Below are 21,374 nucleotides of genomic sequence, written 5' to 3' on the forward strand. Positions count from 1 at the left end.
AAGCTATTTACTCACCTATATCACTGACATATTCCACAGCGCTGTACAGACATTCTCCTCATGCTGTCCCCGGTGGAGCTCACAATCTAGGTTTCCCCTCAGTATGTCTATGCAATTCACAATTAAACAGCCTGCGCGCATGGACATCAGCATTCACACTATATACAGCATCTCCCAATAGTGAGCGCACCCCTATATACAGCATCTCCCAATAGTGAGCGCACCCCTATATACAGCATCTCCCAATAGTGAGCGCACCCCTATATACAGCATCTCTCCCATAGTGAGCGCACCCCTATATACAGCATCTCTCCCATAGTGAGCGCACCCCTATATACAGCATCTCTCCCATAGTGAGCGCACCCCTATATACAGCATCTCCCATAGTGAGCGCACCCCTATATACAGCATCTCCCAATAGTGAGCGCACCCCTATATACAGCATCTCCCAATAGTGAGCGCACCCCTATATACAGCATCTCCCAATAGTGAGCGCACCCCTATATACAGCATCTCCCAATAGTGAGCGCACCCCTATATACAGCATCTCTCCCAATAGTGAGCGCACCCCTATATACAGCATCTCTCCCATAGTGAGCGCACCCCTATATACAGCATCTCCCATAGTGAGCGCACCCCTATATACAGCATCTCTCCCATAGTGAGCGCACCCCTATATACAGCATCTCTCCCATAGTGAGCGCACCCCTATATACAGCATCTCTCCCATAGTGAGCGCACCCCTATATACAGCATCTCTCCCATAGTGAGCGCACCCCTATATACAGCATCTCTCCCATAGTGAGCGCACCCCTATATACAGCATCTCCCAATAGTGAGCGCACCCCTATATACAGCATCTCCCAATAGTGAGCGCACCCCTATATACAGCATCTCTCCCATAGTGAGCGCACCCCTATATACAGCATCTCTCCCATAGTGAGCGCACCCCTATATACAGCATCTCTCCCATAGTGAGCGCACCCCTATATACAGCATCTCTCCCATAGTGAGCGCACCCCTATATACAGCATCTCTCCCATAGTGAGCGCACCCCTATATACAGCATCTCTCCCATAGTGAGCGCACCCCTATATACAGCATCTCCCAATAGTGAGCGCACCCCTATATACAGCATCTCCCAATAGTGAGCGCACCCCTATATACAGCATCTCCCAATAGTGAGCGCACCCCTATATACAGCATCTCCCAATAGTGAGTGCACCCCTATATACAGCATCTCTCCCATAGTGAGCGCACCCCTATATACAGCATCTCCCAATAGTGAGCGCACCCCTATATACAGCATCTCTCCCATAGTGAGCGCACCCCTATATACAGCATCTCTCCCATAGTGAGCGCACCCCTATATACAGCATCTCCCAATAGTGAGCGCACCCCTATATACAGCATCTCCCAATAGTGAGTGCACCCCTATATACAGCATCTCCCAATAGTGAGCGCACCCCTATATACAGCATCTCCCAATAGTGAGTGCACCCCTATATACAGCATCTCCCAATAGTGAGCGCACCCCTATATACAGCATCTCCCAATAGTGTGTGCACCCCTATATACAGCATCTCTCCCATAGTGAGTGCACCCCTATATACAGCATCTCTCCCATAGTGAGTGCACCCCTATATACAGCATCTCCCAATAGTGAGTGCACCCCTATATACAGCATCTCCCAATAGTGAGTGCACCCCTATATACAGCCTGGTGCGGACATTTGGAGTTATCGCTCTCGCACTGGTCACTGGACGCTCAGCATGGCTCCTCATGGCCAAGAACTCTCCGAGGATCTGAAGAAAAGGCTCCTCCTGCTACATAAAGATGGCCGCAGGGCAGTGTCCAACATGAGAACGACCCCAAACACCTCCAAGACGACCACTGCCTTGTGAAGAACCGGCTCCAGACCTAAACCTACGGAGCATCTGTGGGGCCTCCTCAGACGGAGGTGGAGGAGCGCAGGCTGTAACATCCACCAGCTCCGTGATGTCGTCCTGGAGGAGGAAGAGGATCCCAGTGGAACCAGTGAAGATCCAGTCACCTCCATGTCCAAGAGTTAAGGCCGTGCTGGGAAATAATGGCGGCCGCACAGAATACGGACACTCTGGGCACAGTTTGGCCATTGTCACTTAGGGGTGTCCGCACTATTGATGCCAGTGGTTTAGACATTAATGGCGCCCAATTTACACCGTTATACAAGCTGCACACGGAGTACTGTACATCGTATCACAGGGTCAGATCGTCAGGGGTGCACTCACTATGGAGAGATGCTGTATACAGGGGCGCATTCACTATGGAGAGATGCTGTATACAGGGGTGCACTGACGTGTGAGATGCTGTATACAGGGGTGCACTGACGTGTGAGATGCTGTATACAGGGGTGCACTGACGTGTGAGATGCTGTATACAGGGGTGCACTGACGTGTGAGATGCTGTATACAGGGGTGCACTGACGTGTGAGATGCTGTATACAGGGGTGCACTGACGTGTGAGATGCTGTATACAGGGGTGCACTGACGTGTGAGATGCTGTATACAGGGGTGCACTGACGTGTGAGATGCTGTATACAGGGGTGCACTGACGTGTGAGATGCTGTATACAGGGGTGCACTGACGTGTGAGATGCTGTATACAGGGGTGCACTGACGTGTGAGATGCTGTATACAGGGGTGCACTCACTATGGAGAGATGCTGTATACAGGGGCGCACTGACGTGTGAGATGCTGTATACAGGGGCGCACTCACTATGGGAGAGATGCTGTATACAGGGGCGCACTCACTATGGGAGAGATGCTGTATACAGGGGCGCACTCACTATGGGAGAGATGCTGTATACAGGGGCGCGCTCACTATGGGAGAGATGCTGTATACAGGGGCGCAGTCACTATGGAGAGATGCTGTATACAGGGGCGCAGTCACTATGGAGAGATGCTGTATACAGGGGCGCAGTCACTATGGAGAGATGCTGTATACAGGGGCGCAGTCACTATGGAGAGATGCTGTATACAGGGGCGCAGTCACTATGGAGAGATGCTGTATACAGGGGCGCAGTCACTATGGAGAGATGCTGTATACAGGGGCGCAGTCACTATGGAGAGATGCTGTATACAGGGGCGCAGTCACTATGGAGAGATGCTGTATACAGGGGCGCAGTCACTATGGAGAGATGCTGTATACAGGGGCGCAGTCACTATGGAGAGATGCTGTATACAGGGCGCAGTCACTATGGAGAGATGCTGTATACAGGGGCGCAGTCACTATGGAGAGATGCTAGGCAGTCACTATGGAGAGATGCTCAGGGGCGCAGTCCTATGGAGAGATGCTGTATACAGGGGCGCATCACTATGGAGAGATGCTGTATACAGGGGCGCAGTCACTATGGAGAGATGCTGTATACAGGGGCGCAGTCACTATGGAGAGATGCTGTATACAGGGGCGCAGTCACTATGGAGAGATGCTGTATACAGGGGCGCAGTCACTATGGAGAGATGCTGTATACAGGGGCGCAGTCACTATGGAGAGATGCTGTATACAGGGGCGCAGTCACTATGGAGAGATGCTGTATACAGGGGCGCAGTCACTATGGAGAGATGCTGTATACAGGGGCGCAGTCACTATGGGAGAGATGCTGTATACAGGGGCGCAGTCACTATGGAGAGATGCTGTATACAGGGGCGCAGTCACTATGGGGAGATGCTGTATACAGGGGCACAGTCACTATGGAGAGATGCTGTATACAGGGGCGCAGTCACTATGGAGAGATGCTGTATACAGGGGTGCACTCACTATGGAGAGATGCTGTATATATATGGCACGTGTCTGCACAGACGGAGGAAAAAAGCATTCTCTGGGAATGTGACATTTCCTGTAAACTGTGGCCGATAGGAAGCTGAAGAGGAAGGCGAGACGTCGCCGAGTCCTGAGCGTGACGCTGCCCGCACCAACCCTTCCATATTTCCTGTATACCTCAGAGGAAATAAATCATTATCACAGGCCCCGGGTTATGGCGCCACTTTATACTGTGCAAGTTAAAGGGAACCTGTCACCGGGATTGTGTGTATAGAGCTGAGGACATGGGCTGTTAGATTGCCGCTAGCACATCCGCAATACCCAGCCCCTATAGCTCTGTGTGCTCTTATTGTGTAAAAAAAACCCTATTTTATCGATATGTAAATGAGGCAAGTAAGAAGCCCAAGGAGCCGTTATTAACATTTACAGAGTCCAGCACCAACCGCATCCTCCACATCTCCTCCTTGCTTCAGACTTCACAAAGCTAGGACGCCGTAATCTCGCGATGCACGAGCTAGCGCATGCGCAGTTCGTTCCCGAGGCTGATGCCACACAGGGAAGGACCACTATGCATGCACCAGCTCGTGCATCACGAGATTACGGCGCTCTAGCTTTGTGACGTCGGGGAGCAAGGAGGAGATGCGGAGGATGCGGGCGGTGCTGGGCTCCGGAAAGGTTAGTAACCGCTCCTTGGGCTTCTTAATTGCCTCATTACATATCTATAAAATCTTTTTTGGACACAATAGAAGCACACAGAGCTATGGGGACTGGGTATTGCGGATGTGCTAGCGGCCATCTAACAGCCCATGTCCTCCGCTCTACACCCAAAATCCTGGTGACAGGTTCCCTTTAAGCCTCATTCACACATCAGTGTTTGGTCAGTGATTTCCATAACTGATCATGAGCCAAAACCAGGACTGAAGCCTCCACAGACATCAGGAATACAGGAGAGATCTGCCCCTGTTCTGTGTTCAGAGCAGCACCTGATTATGGCTCAAAATCACTGACCGAACACTGACGTGTGACTGAGGCATTACACTGGAGGCCAATGGCGGAAGGGCTGCCAGTCCAAACGCTGTAACCCTATGATCGGTTTCATCCGGTTCACATGCAGAAGCTCGGCCTCTGGGGTAATTCTGTAGACAATCGGCCCTCCCCGGGGCATCCGTCTCCACAGACCAGATCCTTACAGACATCCCTCTGATGAGGAGGAGATTTGGAGGGTTGTTCTGAGGGTCCCTATTATGTAGGTTGGATCAGAAGGTGCTAATCCCTTGGTTAATCCATGTAAGTAGACAACAGCAGGAGCAGGTCAGTGACCCCAGAGACCTTCAGGAAGTCACCAGCCCAACCGCATCACCCTGAGCAGCCACCAGAGGCAGCACCACGCCGCCCTCACAGGACACAGCTACCTGACCCTCCGACAACACCCACCCCTGATCCACAGGAAGCCACTGCTCAGCAGACTGTATCACACAGGATTAGATACAGCGGCTCAGCAGACTGTATCACACAGGATTAGATACAGCGGCTCGGCAGACTGTATCACACAGGATAGGATTAGATACAGCGGCTCGGCAGACTATCACACTGGATAGGATTAGATACAGCGGCTCGGCAGACTATCACACTGGATAGGATTAGATACAGCGGCTCGGCAGACTATCACACTGGATTATTATTTATTCCCTAAAGGAAATCCTGAGTGGGTTTTACGGATCGGGCGGTACTGCGGGAAGTGCCGCATCCTCCACACCTTACTCCTCAAGTGCAGGAAATGAGAGCTGCGTGTGGCCACCAGGACAATCACAAGGACACTTCAGGGATACGTCCACCACAAGAGCCAGGACCCACAGGAGACACACTCTCCCCTCCCCTCCCCTCCCCCCCCCCCCCCCCACTGCTCTAGTCTTCTGGGATCCAGACCCAAGAATGACTTACACTTTCATTAAAAAAAGGGCCATGACATCATTAGACCGTGTGAAGCTGCCGTTCTCTATCAGCACCGAATCTCGTGCCGGGGGAAGCAGGAGCGACAGGAGGAGCCATGGCGGGAACTAGGAGCAAGAGCGGTGCCACCTTGAGCTGGGAGAAGGTGGTCACCAAAGAGGCAGAGAAAGAAAGGGGCCAGCTACAGTTCTGTGTGGGCAGTTTTATTAGTCCTAGTTTGGTCCCATTTCTGCACGAACAACATGATGTCAGGGCCAGTCTTCACTGTTTGTGCACAGCACAGATCTCCTGACTCCATTACACACTAACATTCATTCCGTATACTACTTTGAGAAAACCACCTCCATAAAAAACTTCAGGCGGACACGCGAGAAGAGAGGAGCGCAGGCGGACACGCGAGTAGAGAGGAGCGCAGGCGGACACGCGAGTAGAGAGGAGCGCAGGCGGACACGCGAGAAGAGAGGAGCGCAGGCGGACACGCGAGAAGAGAGGAGCGCAGGCGGACACGCGAGAAGAGAGGAGCGCAGGCGGACACGCGAGAAGAGAGGAGCGCAGGCGGACACGCGAGAAGCGAGGAGCGCAGGCGGACACGCGAGAAGCGAGGAGCGCAGGCGGACACGCGAGAAGCGAGGAGCGCAGGCGGACACGCGAGACGCAGGCGGACACGCGAGAAGAGAGGAGCGCAGGCGGACACGCGAGAAGCGAGGAGCGCAGGCGGACACGCGAGAAGAGAGGAGCGCAGGCGGACCGCGAGAAGAGAGGAGCGCAGGCGGACACGCGAGAAGCGAGGAGCAGGCGGACACGCGAGAAGCGAGGAGCGCAGGCGGACACGCGAGAAGCGAGGCGCGCAAACGAGAAGCGAGACATGCATGTACATGGACACGTGCTTCCCAGCAGCAGGCGCGGGCTCCGTCACACAGATTAACACACTCACGCTTCCTCGCACACACAAACACAATCCCTCCTGGCAGGTAATTATCTTTTCAGGGTAAACTCACGGATAATGAGCTCAGCGAGAGGAGACGAAAAGTGTGCAGCACAAAAATGAAGCCAGAAAATCAGCTCTACAACCAAAGATGGAGGCGGCAGAGGCTCGCGGTCACTGGGTCAGCAGCCATACCAGTCGCCTGTACATGGTGGTGACCTGTAAGATGCAGGTCTCTCATTCCCCAGAGATCTCTGCTCATTTTTGCCTTTCTAACAAGCCATCTCTGGGTCCTCCTGCGGGGCGGTCATCCAGTTGTCCACCCAGCTGAGCAGGAGGAGTCTCCAGCTTTTAGTAGTTGTAGTTTATTTTACTTTTCATTGCAATTCTTTTTACTGCCATTTTGATCATTTTTCCAGTTTATATGCACAAACTAGATAAGGGACATTTAAAGGAATTAGAGCCTTGCTGAGGAATCCGGCCATGTCTGGGGCCCCGCTCGCCGACATTCTGCATCCCAGCAATGTGACCTCACACAGCAGGAGAGGGAGCCTGGTCCTAGGCAAGAACGCTGGATAAACATCATCATTTATCCACTGCCGCGCACCGAGACCCCGGGCCCAGATGAAATTTCACTTACTGGATCAGTATTCGCAGGGCTGCGAATGTGCTCAGGCGTCGTCACATTACACCCCACTTCTTACAGGCGTCAGTCACAGCTGCAGCCATGATACAACCCTGCGGCAGACGTGGGTATGTATGTGTGTGTGTCACCACTACAACTGCATTCTTACATTTATTTATCCTTACATATAGGGCGGTATACACCGTATGTAAGGTGTTGTTCTGCACACACCAGAGGGAGGCGTCTCAGAGCCGTCCCGCACAGCACATGAATAATTCCCTCACTTTGCATTTCCCTTTGTGTCTTTCGCCATCCCTTTCTTTGCCCACTATAGGGGATGTTTGTGCTGCGGCCTCTGGGCATTGAAGCGGCAGATAATACATCAGAGCGATGTCCCCTCACAGCTGGAGTCAAATGCTAATTTTATTCTAAAGAAGATTAGCTACCACTTCATCACTTGTGACCTGCAGGGCCTCCATTGAGGGGGGGGTCATTCACTGAGACACAGTGTCCCACCTTTGCTCCAAGCCTGGGCATAATGTGGGTGACAGAGGCTGACAGATGGGCGACACCCACTCACTTAACCCTTCCTCACAGCTCGCCCCTTTGATGTGACACAATGCTGAGGGACTGGTGGGCTGGAGGGTGATTGGCAGCTGTCACTCCCACCTCTGCCTTTAAATGAGCAATGGACCAGCGCATGGGGATTAAGAAGGATGATGGACGTCAGATAAAGCCAAATTGTGACCTCCGACCTCTTCCAGGTGCTAATCCACCCAGGGCACAAAACCAGGCGAGGGGCAGGAGTGCTGACAAATAGCAGCTTGTCAAGTATCTGTGCTATTTATTACACAGATCAGGTCCTGTCCGGCAATAAAGAGGACGTCCGCGCCCCTCCGAATATAGATCAGCAGCATCATCCAGCCCGAACATTTCTGCAGGATCCTCCACATTCCTAGTCTCTCCTGCCGTCTTACCCTGTAACAGCTAGCCATGACCACAAAGGTTAATAATCCAACCGGAAACGGTGGTCATCGGTAGCCATGGCCTACGCCGCCAAATAGCTGCCTGGGATCGGTTTTATTGGTGAAGATATTTAACGGATTGGTTTAAAATTGCCTTCATTGTCAGCGCCCACATCACGTACCGTACAAGTCCGCCATTCCGATGAGGACGTCGATGCTACCCAGTGTAAATAATTCCAAATATAAGAGATTCTTTCCCATTTTTTAAAGTGACAAAGAAATCTACAAAGTCATCTGGATCTTGCACAGTCCCGACAGCTTTGCAATGACCTTGACACTGAAGGGTTAAGGAGTTACGCAGCTCCTGACGTGAACTGGTTAACAAGCACTGGGGGCAGCGCTGCTCATCCCGCTGGTACCCATAGGAAATCAGTGTGCCAGGAAAACCCATTACCATCCTGTCTGTGTCAATTAGCTTCTAATTATGGCCTTGTAATGCTCAGGAGATAATTAACATGTAAATGACATTACAGTGTTTATAGTCAATAAAGCCTCGCCGGGACGTCGGAGGGAGCGTTACCTGACTACGCAGGGCACCCAACCCCGAAGAAAGCTCTCAAACGCAGCAAGGGCCACACACCCACCTTCTGCAATAGCAGCGGCTCCAGGTGGGAAATGGAACCAAACTCCTACAAAACTAAATATGGAGTCAAAAAGCGACATTCAACAGCAGAAGACAGAACTAAATGATAACCTGACACAGAACGGATAAATCTGACTGGATTATAAAAAAATCCCATCCAGTTTTAGGTCTATAAAATTCATTATTTTCTTTGGTTAAAATCGACCCTTTCCCCCTGCAGGAGACGGCACACGCTGGCGAGTGGACAAACCTAAAGTGTAACTCCACCCTTGTGAGAGGACAATCGCAGACACTGAGAAGGTCTCCCCATGACGCTGCTTTGTGGAAACGAAGAGCGAAGCGGCGAAACACTGGAGAAGAAAAATGGAGGAGGATTGCAGTTCTTGTAGGATTCATGCTGAGACGAGGTGTGAATATAAGAGGGGCCAATATACTGCGATGGCGGAGAGGAGACAAAGCAGCAAACTCCACACGGATTTAGGAAGCACAACCTGGAAGACCTGGTGCAGCCGCTGACACAGGCTTTCCAGGGGGAGAGCGTGCATATGCATCCTATTACTGCAGCACATGTGAAGCCTTCCTGCTAAGCCCACTCCTCCGCTGGCACAGCCGACACCACATGCAGAGTATTAGCAGAGGCATCCCTGGAGCAGTATCCCAGCATTACCACACCACGTGTGGAGCCTTTACTTCTAAGAAGATGACAACATATGTGCATCATTTCCTAAAGGGATATTACAGCATATGCATAGAATTAACTCTCAACATTCAGCCATATGCCTGGGATTACCCCCAGGAATATCACACCCAGCAGTGCCGTACGCGGAGCGTTACCTGGGGACGCGCAGAGGATTTACCTGTGGATCTAACACATGCACACAAAGTCCCCCCCCCCCCCCCCCAGGAGTAACAAGCCGCTATGGACGGGAAGGGGGGTGGGGTGGGGATAGGTAGAGCGCAGGAGGGAGGAAACCGCGGCACAATTCGGGGGGGGGGGGGGGGTGATGGTGAGGCAGCGGGAAGAAGGAGGTTCTGGAATCAAATAATCTGAAGGAGATGGGGAGTTAAAAGGAATTTTGGAAAAGGCCCAAGTGAACAGAACAGAAACATTTGTGGGGTGGAGCGCAGTTTGTGTGAGAGGTCGACCACTGCCAGGATATACATTCATACATACGGATATAAATACATGTATAATGCACAACCTCCATTAACGAGCTGCGATATTACCCGGCGAACCACACCGGCCTATAATAGCTGCTCCAATACACAGATTCCAGTAACCGTCTCCAGCCGAGAGATGAGGAGACGCTTGTAGGAATCCAAGTCATTTACCTGGACTGAACGCTGCAGATGCAAATGTGGAAAAGCTCAGGGAAGAGACGGCGCGCGAGCTGGGAGGGGGGCTTCGCTAGGACTTCATTTGACTAATATCAGGTTGGGGAGGCTGGTGAGCCACAAGCAGCTCTTAGAGGGAAAGAGAAAGCCCCAAGATTGGCAGATAATTATACCTGCTTGTACCGCGGCTGTCAGGGGACCCCCTACACTCAGTCATTACAGGAGGGGGGGCGGGGAAGAGCATGCTGGAAGACGAGTGAGCGGGGGGAGAATATGCAGGAAGCCGACAGGCAGGAGACCCCCAATTCATATTACAGGCGCCCCATTCATATAATGGGAGGTGCACAGAAGCAGCAGAAATGTACAATAGAGCAAACGGATTAACTATAAAGTGAGAATACCGAGCAAGACGAGTCACAGGGACAGACCACGGGCGCCACGCACACAGGGGGGGGGGGGGGCCACTACAGCCATCCAGTGCCATTTTAGCTTCTTGTACCATGAAGAGAGGTCACCGTCAATGATATGGGCATGCTTCGTGATTGGACACGCTTACCCCACGTGTTGCTGCGCGTCTGCAGAGACATCAGATCCAAGTATTCTGCAGTGCTGGCGCTCCTATCATGTATGGGTGACCGCCGCGATTCATTAGAATTTGGTGGACAGAGAACCTCATACTGAAGCAGCGAGGGGGGGGGGAGATTTTCACTGTTTGGGGGCAGTATTTAAGAAAGTGTCATTTCCAGCCACCATGACTGAAGTGCTGTGACTGGTTATAGTCTCCGCTCATGCGGTAGATTGCGGCAGAAATTTCTGCGACTGATATGTAGAAGTCCATGCTGCAGAAACCACCCCACTGCGATACACGGATATGCACAGGTTTTCATCTGCCGCGTGTAAATATCGCCTTAATGCTCGGTAAGAACCTCCAGACCGCGAGGATTACTTGTTTTGTAACTGCTGGCGCCACAAATTACCATTTAGTAGGAAAAAAGGAAAAAGAAGAGGAAAAGAAAAGATCTATAGGCACAAAATCAGCGCTCATCTATAAACCTGCATCTGAACACCCTTGGCCGGCACACAAGGTGTTAACGCCGAGCCGCACACTACATGACAGACAGGTCTCTCCTGATTTCATAACCTGCATTGATTGCGCTGACCCTCCCTCCCATAATCGCCCCTCTCCCCTCGATCCTCCCGGAACAACTCCCGCAGAGCGGCTGAGAAATGATCATTACAAATGGAGGATTAACCCCTCAGTTGCTGTAATAGTTGTCGTCTTACCTCGGAAGGAGAGCTGCACACGGGGGGTTGGTGGTGGAGTAATATCCTTTGCGACAGTGGAGTACAAACTTAGCAGGATGCAGGAGAGTAGCAGAGGGTCCTGAGGTTGCATGGCGCGAGACGGGGTCCTGTCAACAAAACACAGAAAGAAATGATAAATGCGCTGCTGCCAGCTCCACGCCTCATCACTGCCGTGATCCAGGAGGCTTCCTACACGAGACGCCTCATACACTCCAGCATGGAGGTCACTGGTGCCCCTCTCTGGGCAGGAGGGGTGAGACGGGGCTTACACCTGGGGCAAACATGGAACAAACTATCTACACGAGACACCTCAGGGCGCTCAGAGCTACATGAAAGAGACAGGGCGCAAAAAGAACGCAAAAGTGGGGAGAGAGACACAACATGGAGTCAGTCCACCGCACCACAACGCTCCCGAGGGGGTCCAGGTACAACAGACTAGAAGATGCCCCCAACACAGCGACGACAAACCTGACTGCATCCACTACACATACAACTACCTCTCAGGTTGTCAGCAGTAATAGTATAAGGTGTGTGGATCTCAGGTCATATCAGTGATGTCATCAGCAGGGGGCGGGGCTGTGACTACCTCTCAGATAGGATATTCAGATGCTAGTGTGGCATATAGGATTGCAGGTGGTGTCTGATGTACGTGGTCACTATGGTGGCTGCACACTGCAGATTCAAAAGGTTTAAAGGGCATCCGTGTTGGTAGTGTGTGTGTGTGTATGTATATATATATTGGGGGGGTATAATGTGTGTGTGTGTGTGTACACACACACACAATTTACCCCCCCAATATATATATATATACATACATACACACACACGGGACCAACACGGATGCCCTTTAAACCTTTTGAATCTGCAGTGTGCAGCCACCATAGTGACCACGTACATCAGACACCACCTGCAATCCTACATGCCACACTAGCATCTGCTCTTGTGGTTCCTTGTCCTTTAACTCCTGATTGAGTCGCAGTGAAGGTTGAAGGGGTTACACACACACATACACAAAGCCTCTAGGAATTGCAGAGAAAGCTGAGCCACTAGGTGCAACAGCAACGCCCCCATTGCTCCTAGAGGCTTATTTTCATATATCAAACCTTCGGGTTTTTTCTCAGCAATGCGGGCAAATGTGAACACGGGACCAACATGGATGCCTTCAGCTGCCGAGCGCACATGGAACAGGCCAGCCAGAATCATAGGGACAGACGCTCTTTAAAATGAAAAGCTGGTGACCGCTTTGCTGGTGTGAACCTCTGCTGCCTTCATCCCATTAACCCCTTCAACCTTCACTGCGACTCAATCAGGAGTTAAAGGACAAGGAACCACAAGAGCAAACCCTCAGCTCTGACACGGCCCATCAGGTGTGCGCCAAAGACATTAGAGGATACCGGCAATTAGCCAATGGCGTCACAAAGCCACTGTGTAATTAAAAGCTTAAAAGGCACCCAAGAGCCATGAGTGACACACGCCTGTAATAACCAGACTCGTCTGATCGGCGTGAGGGTCAGGAGCGCCACCCTTTAGTCTGTGCACAGCAGAGCAGCCTCCTGCAGCAGTCCTGTGTACAGACAGACAGTCCCTGTGGTCAGCCAAACACAATGGCGAGAATTTCTTAAAAGATTCTGCAGGAGGAAAGAGGCAACTCTTCTAAAAGCGTACCCGAGTTCTCAAAAAAGTTTGCTTAATGGCTGTGCTTCTTGGTACAATCATAACTGTTACGTTTGGGCATCACTAATGTTTTTCAGCCATATTATTCCCTCTTTCAGCTGCACAGCTAGATGCATTTCACTCAGAATCAGGGGGTGTCTCCCTTGTGCCAGTACTGTATTGCCTGTACTTCCCACTATGTTTTCAGCTCCGGAGCTCACTGAACAGATAGAGGGGATAAATCACACTAAGGCCTCATGCACACGACCGTTGTTGTGTTCTGTTCCGCAAAATGGGGTTCCGGTGTGTCTTCCTTTTTTTTTTTTTTGGGGGGGGGGAGGATCCCCAGACATAAAGTAAAAAAAAAAGAAAATCTAAGACAGGTTTGCCATTCAAATGATAGGGGAAAAAAAAACAAAAAAAAACGGACGTGTGCCTCTGTGTTTTTTAGCGGTCCCATTGACTTGAATGGGTCCGCGAACCGTTTTCCACAAAAATAATAGGACAGGTTATATTTTTTTGACGGACTGGAACCACGGATCACGGACACGGATGACAAACTGTGCATTAGCCGAGTTTTCAACGGACCCATTGAAAGTCAATGGGTCCGCAGAAAATCACGAAAAACAGCACAACGGACACGGAATAAAACGGTCATGTGCATGATGCCTAAGGGTGCATTCACATGACCGTAAGTGTTTTGCGGTCCACACATGGCTGGCAACTGCGGACAAGAATAGGACATGCTTCATATTATTTGAGAGGCCGCGGATCAGAACAACGGATACGCACAGCACATGGTGTGCTGTCCGCATCTTTTGCGGCCCTGTTGAAATGAATGGGTCCACACCCGTTCTGCAAAATTGTGGAACAGAGGCGGATCCATTTATATGGTTGTGTGAATGCCCCCTATGGAAAGGAAGGAGGCTCCTGTGAATTTAGAAGCAGAGTCTGGCACGACCCCACAGAGTCTCCTCAGAGTCCGTTACTAGGGACGGCCCTTGACAACACGCAGTGGACCCCTGGTGGCCATGACTGGACCCCTGGTGGCAGATTGCTTCATTTAATAAATGTTCCACGTACTCTATTCAATTTCGAGAAAGTACAGCGACTCTAACGTTGGTGCATCACACGGCACGTGAAACTAGGACGAGGCCGACATGAACTACAAGTCACAGAAATTCCCTGTTATATCCTGTTTATCCATATGTGCCGGAATCTGGAGCCACGGACAGGTGTATATAAGGGCCCACTGCACGTGGAAAACAGCAGAAATAACCCAATTCCCGTGCATTTTCCAACAAATTTTTTGGGTTTTCCCATACTGCTCATAAAAAGGTGGTCACCCAGCTTGCCTCAGACAATTCTTCCGCACTTCCCTTGGCAGTTCTGGCATGAAGCAGGTAGATTAGGATGAGCAATGTAATAAAGGTAAGCTGCAGCCTATGGGGCCAGCTGGAGTGGAGACCCCCCTGATGCTGCTGGACACGATGAGGCCTCAGACAATGAAGACGGCGGGTGATGGAGAGGAGCTCTCCGACTGACTCCCATCCTTTATGGTGCGTGACCTCTGTGACTATTGGGGGAAGAGTTCAGGGTCAGTGCCATATTTTTTAGACTTTTATTTCAGTAGTGAGGGGCGCCACGCTCAATCCCCCCGCTGCAATAACCTCCATTGTCTGTGGGTAACCCCCACTTATCACTGCCATAGGAGCGGCGCTTGCTTCCTGCTCGGCCATTAGTCCTGCTTCACTCTTCTTTTTCTGGGGGAAGTTTTATTACAATTAAAACTGAACAACAGATTCTTTGAGATGCGTTTCAGGGAGGCGCTTTTCTCTGGGCGGATAATAGACGGATCTGCGCTATCAGCACATACACAACTACTCGTGTAATGGAGGCCTCGCACCTGGGCTGTCTCATGCGGTCTCGTCCACCTCACAGCAGCATGTCTTGCAGTTGCACCATGTCTCAGCGTCTTCCTCACTGTTTGGCTTGGCTCTCCCCGGCCATGCGGAGACTATAAAGTGACAAGACTGAGGCGATGCATAAATAAACGCGCCTCCTCCGTGCCTCGTCATCCAGCTTCCTCCACCGACTTTCTCTCTCCTTATCTCCAACACAACGATTCCCTACTGGGCGCATAAAACACATATGAGCTTCCCAGCAGGAAGGTTCACCTCAGTGCCCGGTAACCTCATGCTGCTGCCGCCGGCTTAACCCTACGTCTGCCGGATAAGTGAACGCCACCGCTCGGGTGTAACAGGTCTGAAAAGTGTTTTCAAGGAAATAAAAGGAAAAAAAAAAGCGCCACATAAAAGATTTCCTTATAACTCAGCGCCGCGCCGGATTCACAAAGGAACCTTTTTATTACAGCTTTCAGTTAATTGATATTTAGAAAGAAGTTCTTTATAATGGGCAAGAGCGAGAAGGGCGGAGGACGGACGGGAGGCGGCTGTGGAAGAAGGAGGGAAGCAAGAGGAAGCGCCGCCAGAGGAACGCGACAGCAAAGGTGCAACCAGGAGAGATGTCACAGCCACTGGGTGTGCGGTCCCCGGGGCCCGCTGTGTCTCTGGGCTCAGAAAACCCCTCATCATACTCTGCACTCTGAAGTGCTGGCCTCTCAGACACTTCTGTGCTCAATGGGCTCCACATATTGAGGGTAGTAGTCTGAGAATAAGAGCAATGAGTGACAACTGAAGTCAGGAAACCATGTATGTCAGCCCCAGTATGCACTGCCACTCGTGTGCAGCTCCACCTGGCCACAGGGGGCACCGGTCCTTCCCATAAGCCCCCACTATTAGTAGTGCAGCGGGGTCTAAATGAAGGTCAATCAATGTAGGATGAAAAATTCTGTCAAACTTTCCAGGTCTGTGGACACTTCAGGCTACATGAACACGAGGGGCCACAGAGGCCCCCAGTCACCCCACGGAGGTCAAATATGGGTCTACATGGTGGCCCTGGAGGTCCGCACTGTACAGGAAAGAGCTGTATACAGAGGGCCACAGCAGAAAGCAGTCAGCGCCACAGGCTAATTTACGGAGAGCCAGTGACAAACACTGCCAGGGGCCTAAACCTAAAGGGGCCCTGGGAAAAAAAAAAAAAAAAAAAAGTGGCCCCAAAGATGTAGACGAGCCCTAATTGAAAGAAGGTGGGCCAACACAAGTAGGCGGGGCTGAAACGAGCCACTAGAAGGCAGGGACAACACAAGTAGGCAGGGCCAAAACGAGCCATTAGAAGGCAGGGACAACACAAGTAGGCAGGGCCGAAACCAGCCATTAGAAGGCAGGGACAACACAAGTAGGCAGGGCCAAAACGAGCCATTAGAAGGCAGGGACAACACAAGTAGGCAGGGCCGAAACCAGCCATTAGAAGGCAGGGACAACACAAGTAGGCAGGGCCAAAACGAGCCACTAGAAGGCAGGGACAACACAAGTAGGCAAGGCCGAAACGAGCCAATAGAAGGCAGGGACAACACAAGTAGGCAGGGCCGAAACCAGCCACTAGAAGGCAGGGACAACACAAGTAGGCGGGGCTGAAACGAGCCACTAGAAGGCAGGGACAACACAAGTAGGCAGGGCCAAAACGAGCCACTAGAAGGCAGGGACAACATCACCATACTGAGGACGGGATACAGCTGAGCTCAGGAGGGCCCAGCGGCTGCATCAGATCGCCATGTACCTGGCCTGGGAAATTTCCCTGTGGGGTGGTCAGTCCGCCCCTGAACACTGGGGTTGTATGGGTGGGGGTTATCCTGGCGTACAGCTGTAGCATGGTGTGAACATGGCCACTTCAGGCCCCATGCACATGACCGTACTTTTGATCCATGTCCAATCTGCATTTTTTTGCTGTTTGATTGTGGACCTATTAATTTCTATGGGACTGCAAAAAAGAAAAAAATTAAATGCGGCCAGCACATGGATGTCATCTATGTGCTGTCCGCATCTGTGTGTCTATCCCGCAAGTTACAGAGCATGTCCTATTCCTGTCCATTTTGCAAGTAAGAATAGGGATTTCTACTTCAGTGCCATATGGTCATAAAAACCAACCCTTTAAGAATAAGTCACCACAATCAGCACGGATATATGGACGATGACAATCCTCCGAAAAAGCGTGTTATCAGACATGGAAGTTACGTCTCCAAAAGAGAACCTGCACCCTTATCTACGGCATGGGCACTATATGAACAGAGGGGAACACTGGTATCACCAAAAATGAACGTCATGGTGGAATTGTGCAAGACTTCTCCTGTCCAGAGTTGCCATTACTGGGGCGTTTCTTCATAAAGATGCCATATTCTAAAAACCGCAAGTCCCAGGAAGGAGGTCAGCTCTGGCCGCTCTTATTACAAGGTGATAATACCGCCTATATGTGCGGTTGTGTGATGTCGTCTAGATACCATGTCCTGACAAAACACGTCCGGGCGCTCCAGAAGCTCAGTACTCCCATAGACATGCCGCCATCTTCATGTCACCCCCCCCAAATCTCCTCCTCCGACCCCCACCATCTCTTCTCACCATTTCATATTTTGTTTCACATGTTGGATTTTGTAGCTAAAATAAACAACGCTGTGACGAGGGGGAGGAGGGAGACGCTGGAAACCATGAGTCAAACAGAGGAAACTGAAGGTCAAACATTACCATGGCGTAAGATCTGGAGTGACAGGAGAGAGGATAGATATTAGCAGGGTCCGCAGACTGCCCCCCAGCCACCATGTGCTGCAGACCTCGCTTCTTTGTGTTTGCCATGCTTCGGCCTATGAGGCCAGGAAAGCAAAAGCTGAGAAAATGAAGTAAAAGGAAGGAATAACCAGAATCAAATCACGACGGTTCTGCTCATCTACAAAAATCCGCCCAGAGTTTGACGCCTGCCTCGGATTGTGATCCTTTCAGCGCATGCAGTGAAGAAAACAGTCTGCGCCAAGATGAAGGCTGAGTGAACGTGCGCGGGGACACAGCGCAGGTATCCCAGGGCTGGAATTACAGCCATCATCTACGGCCAGTCTTGCTCCTCATGAAATATTCAGTGCAGAGTTGGGGGATCACCTTTCAGTAAGGGGGGGTGGGAGTGCACACCCTCGGCCTGGGACCGGTATACACAACATGTGGCACTTAACCCCTTCTCCTGCCACTTAAACCAAAGTATCATACAACACACGTGTGATATGTGATACTGCAGATCAGGCCTCTGCAAGAAAATACAAGAATCAGCAAAGCGCTGGGACAGAAGACCTGAATGCTACATTTCCCATATGTCCCCTGTAAAGTCACCATATACTGGGACGCACAGCCCCAGACAGGATTAGGGTCCATTCACGCGTCCGTAGTGTATTGCGGATCCGCAATACACCCGGCCGGCACCCCCATAGAACTGCCTATTCTTATCCGCAACTGCGGACTAGAAAAGGACACGTTAATTTTTTTTCCCGGAGCCGTGGACTGGAAGTGCTGTCCGCATCCATTCCTGCCCCATAGAGAATGAATGGGTCCGCACCCGTTCCGGATAATTGCGGAACGGGTGCAGACACATTCTACGGACATGTAAATGGACCCTCAAAGTAATTGGATTTTCAGTCGTGTTGAGACTCTGGGCTTCGGTGGGGAACGTGCAAGGACGGTACACGGAATTTGCTGCAATTCATGTGCAAAGAATTAAAGCAAATTAAATGCGCTCATCACAAGGAAGATCACGTGCTGGGCGATCCCGCCTCGGACGTCTCTAGTGATCAATCTCCTTTGTTGGAGTGTCTTATGTAACCGGAACATGTGGCGCGGCCGAGCCATTCACCACGGTGACAACACGAGATTTACGCACAGGATTATTTGCCTCCTATTGAAAAGGGCTGCGTTGCGCTGAGGCGGCAGAGACCGTCATTACACTCATCAGCAATCATTCTACGGAGTCCTCGGTCGCACAAGCAGAGCTGACGTTTAAGCCGACCGCTGAGCGCACCCTTAGAAGAAACGCACTTTACGCGTGCATCCTCGTATCTATTTCTGGCGTCCCAGTTACACAAGACTACAAAGCACAAAACGTATAGATTTATGCAAACGGCGGACCGGAGGCTCAGAGCGGCACGGATCAAAGATAGGAGTCCGAGAAGAATCACAAGCAGAATCCACAGTCACATGACGGCAACGCACTGCGCATCGCTAAGCAGAGACGTATGTGCCGCAGAATAAGCCACGGTGTACACGCCAGGACCAGGTAAAGATGTAACACTAAGGCTACATGCACACGACAGTGGGAAAAATTCCCTTAAACAGACATTTTATCACTGATGCTAATGGTCACATTCAATTGTATGGGGCCAACAGTGAAAACAGACGAGGTAGAACACGGCCATCAAACTGGGGTGTGAAGAGCCCCACAGACGACCATTGTTCCATCGCAGGCGGTGTGCATGTAGCCCGACGCTTCCCAACATTTACTTTCTAGGAGGAATAAGACTGAACCGCGCACAGAAAACCCCACAACAGCCTGATATGGGCTCTATTATCAGGCACGGGGCCCCAAGATCAGCAGCATCACGGGGGCTTACAGATTACTACATTTATGGCCCCCTGTTCCCAAGGCTCTGGGGCCTTCTGATGGTCACAAGTTCCCCTTAGGAAAGCCTATGGCAAAGGCAAACTAAAAAACCACATATCAGCAAGACACAACTGAGGGTCTCCACGCGTGGAGGAGCTCTAGACATCCATGCGAGGATCCTGAGGCTCAGAGCAGCCACATCCCCAACAGACGGCGACACTACAGACTGTTCGCGGCCGCTCTCGTGCCTTTATTTACGGCCTCTTCCGGTAGAGTCGAGTTAAACACAACAACCTTTAATTTGCCATTTTGAATGATGAATAATGTAGCGTAACCCGCTGTCTGACACGGCACCGTATAGCAGAGTGGAGTGCACGACCAGCTCCTCGCTCAGCGGTTCTGTACAGCACGTGTGAGCATTTACAGAAAGCATGTCACCCAGAAATTAACCTCCAGCGTCATCTGTTATCGTCTCCCGCGTCTGAATCACGAGCCGCCATCCTAAATGCATTCTAATTAAAGCCCTTCTTCTGACGGCAGAAAGCAGCACCGACTGCTCAATCAGGGAGTCCATTGAGCGATGTCTCGGCTGATTTAACGTAGCGAACCGAGGAGCCCTAATCAAAATGTCTTCTAGAAAATGATTCACAAATCTCATCCTCGAGCTGGAAATCTGAGAATAAAAGGAGAAATTCTTGGGGCCGCACATCCCACAATACACTGGGAGAACAGAGCCGGCTGGAGTGGGGCTCGGAGGATGGAGTTACAAAAATCATAAATTATACGGAAAACACAGAACCTGAGGGATCGGAGCGAGGACCCCCGTATTGTGGAGGGGCTCAGCTCATATTCTTAAAGAAACATTAACCTGATAACTGCAGCATCCACATTAATGACTGCGGCGCCCACAACATCTCCGTCACACAAATACCACGAGTTTAACAGATAAAAACGACTGAAGCTGCAGCCGCCCAGATTTATCGGCTTCATGTTCTAGGAGAGATTCCATGCACCGACGCAGAACCTCCGAGGCACAGGTCCATCACATGTTTTTCTGAGCGGCTAGGGTGCACTGCATACCAAGAGAAAACGTCCGAGGCACAGGTCTATCACATGTATATCTGAGCGGGTGGGGGCAGGGTTCATCACCCACCATATACCAAGAGAATCCATGCACCAGCGCAGAACCTCCAAGGCACAGGTCTATGACGTGTATATCTGAGCGGGTGGGGGCAGGGTCCACCGCCCACCATATACCAAAAAAGAATCCATGCACCAGTGCAGAACCTCGGAGGCACAGGTCTATTATATGTATATCTAAGCGGGTGGGGGCAGGGTCCACCGCCCACCGTATACCAAGAGAGAACCCAAGCACCGGCGCAGAACCTCCGAGGCACAGGTCTATCACATGTATATCTGAGCGGGCGGGGGCAGGGTTCATCTGTCGTCCTTCTGTGCTGGTTACCAGAAAACTGCAGAAATTCTGATTGTCAGCACTTAAAAGCTTTTGTGTTGCATGAGAGGATTATCAAATAAATTAGGTGGCCAGACTGAAGGGTTTTGGGAGTCGATAAGGAGATTACAAGACAAAAGACAAACCCAATGGTTTCAAGAACCACTCCAGGTGGAGGGCGACAGAAAGCCA

General features: G+C 51.1%; 1 protein-coding gene across 4 annotated transcripts in view; it reads right to left on the reverse strand.

The window, feature by feature from the left end:
* SEMA3F (semaphorin 3F) overlaps nt 1–21,374 on the reverse strand; it is a 56,162-nt gene that overhangs the window by 25,005 nt on the left and 9,783 nt on the right. For all 4 annotated transcript variants that reach the window (XM_044300622.1, XM_044300625.1, XM_044300623.1 and 1 more), the window contains exon 2: nt 11,528–11,655. In XM_044300622.1, the coding sequence (XP_044156557.1) occupies nt 11,528–11,639 (112 nt within the window). In that variant the 5' untranslated portion in view covers nt 11,640–11,655. The remainder of the gene's footprint in view (nt 1–11,527; nt 11,656–21,374) is intronic.

The sequence above is a fragment of the Bufo gargarizans genome, chromosome 7 (assembly GCF_014858855.1).
Source record: "Bufo gargarizans isolate SCDJY-AF-19 chromosome 7, ASM1485885v1, whole genome shotgun sequence".
Lineage (NCBI taxonomy): Eukaryota > Metazoa > Chordata > Amphibia > Anura > Bufonidae > Bufo > Bufo gargarizans.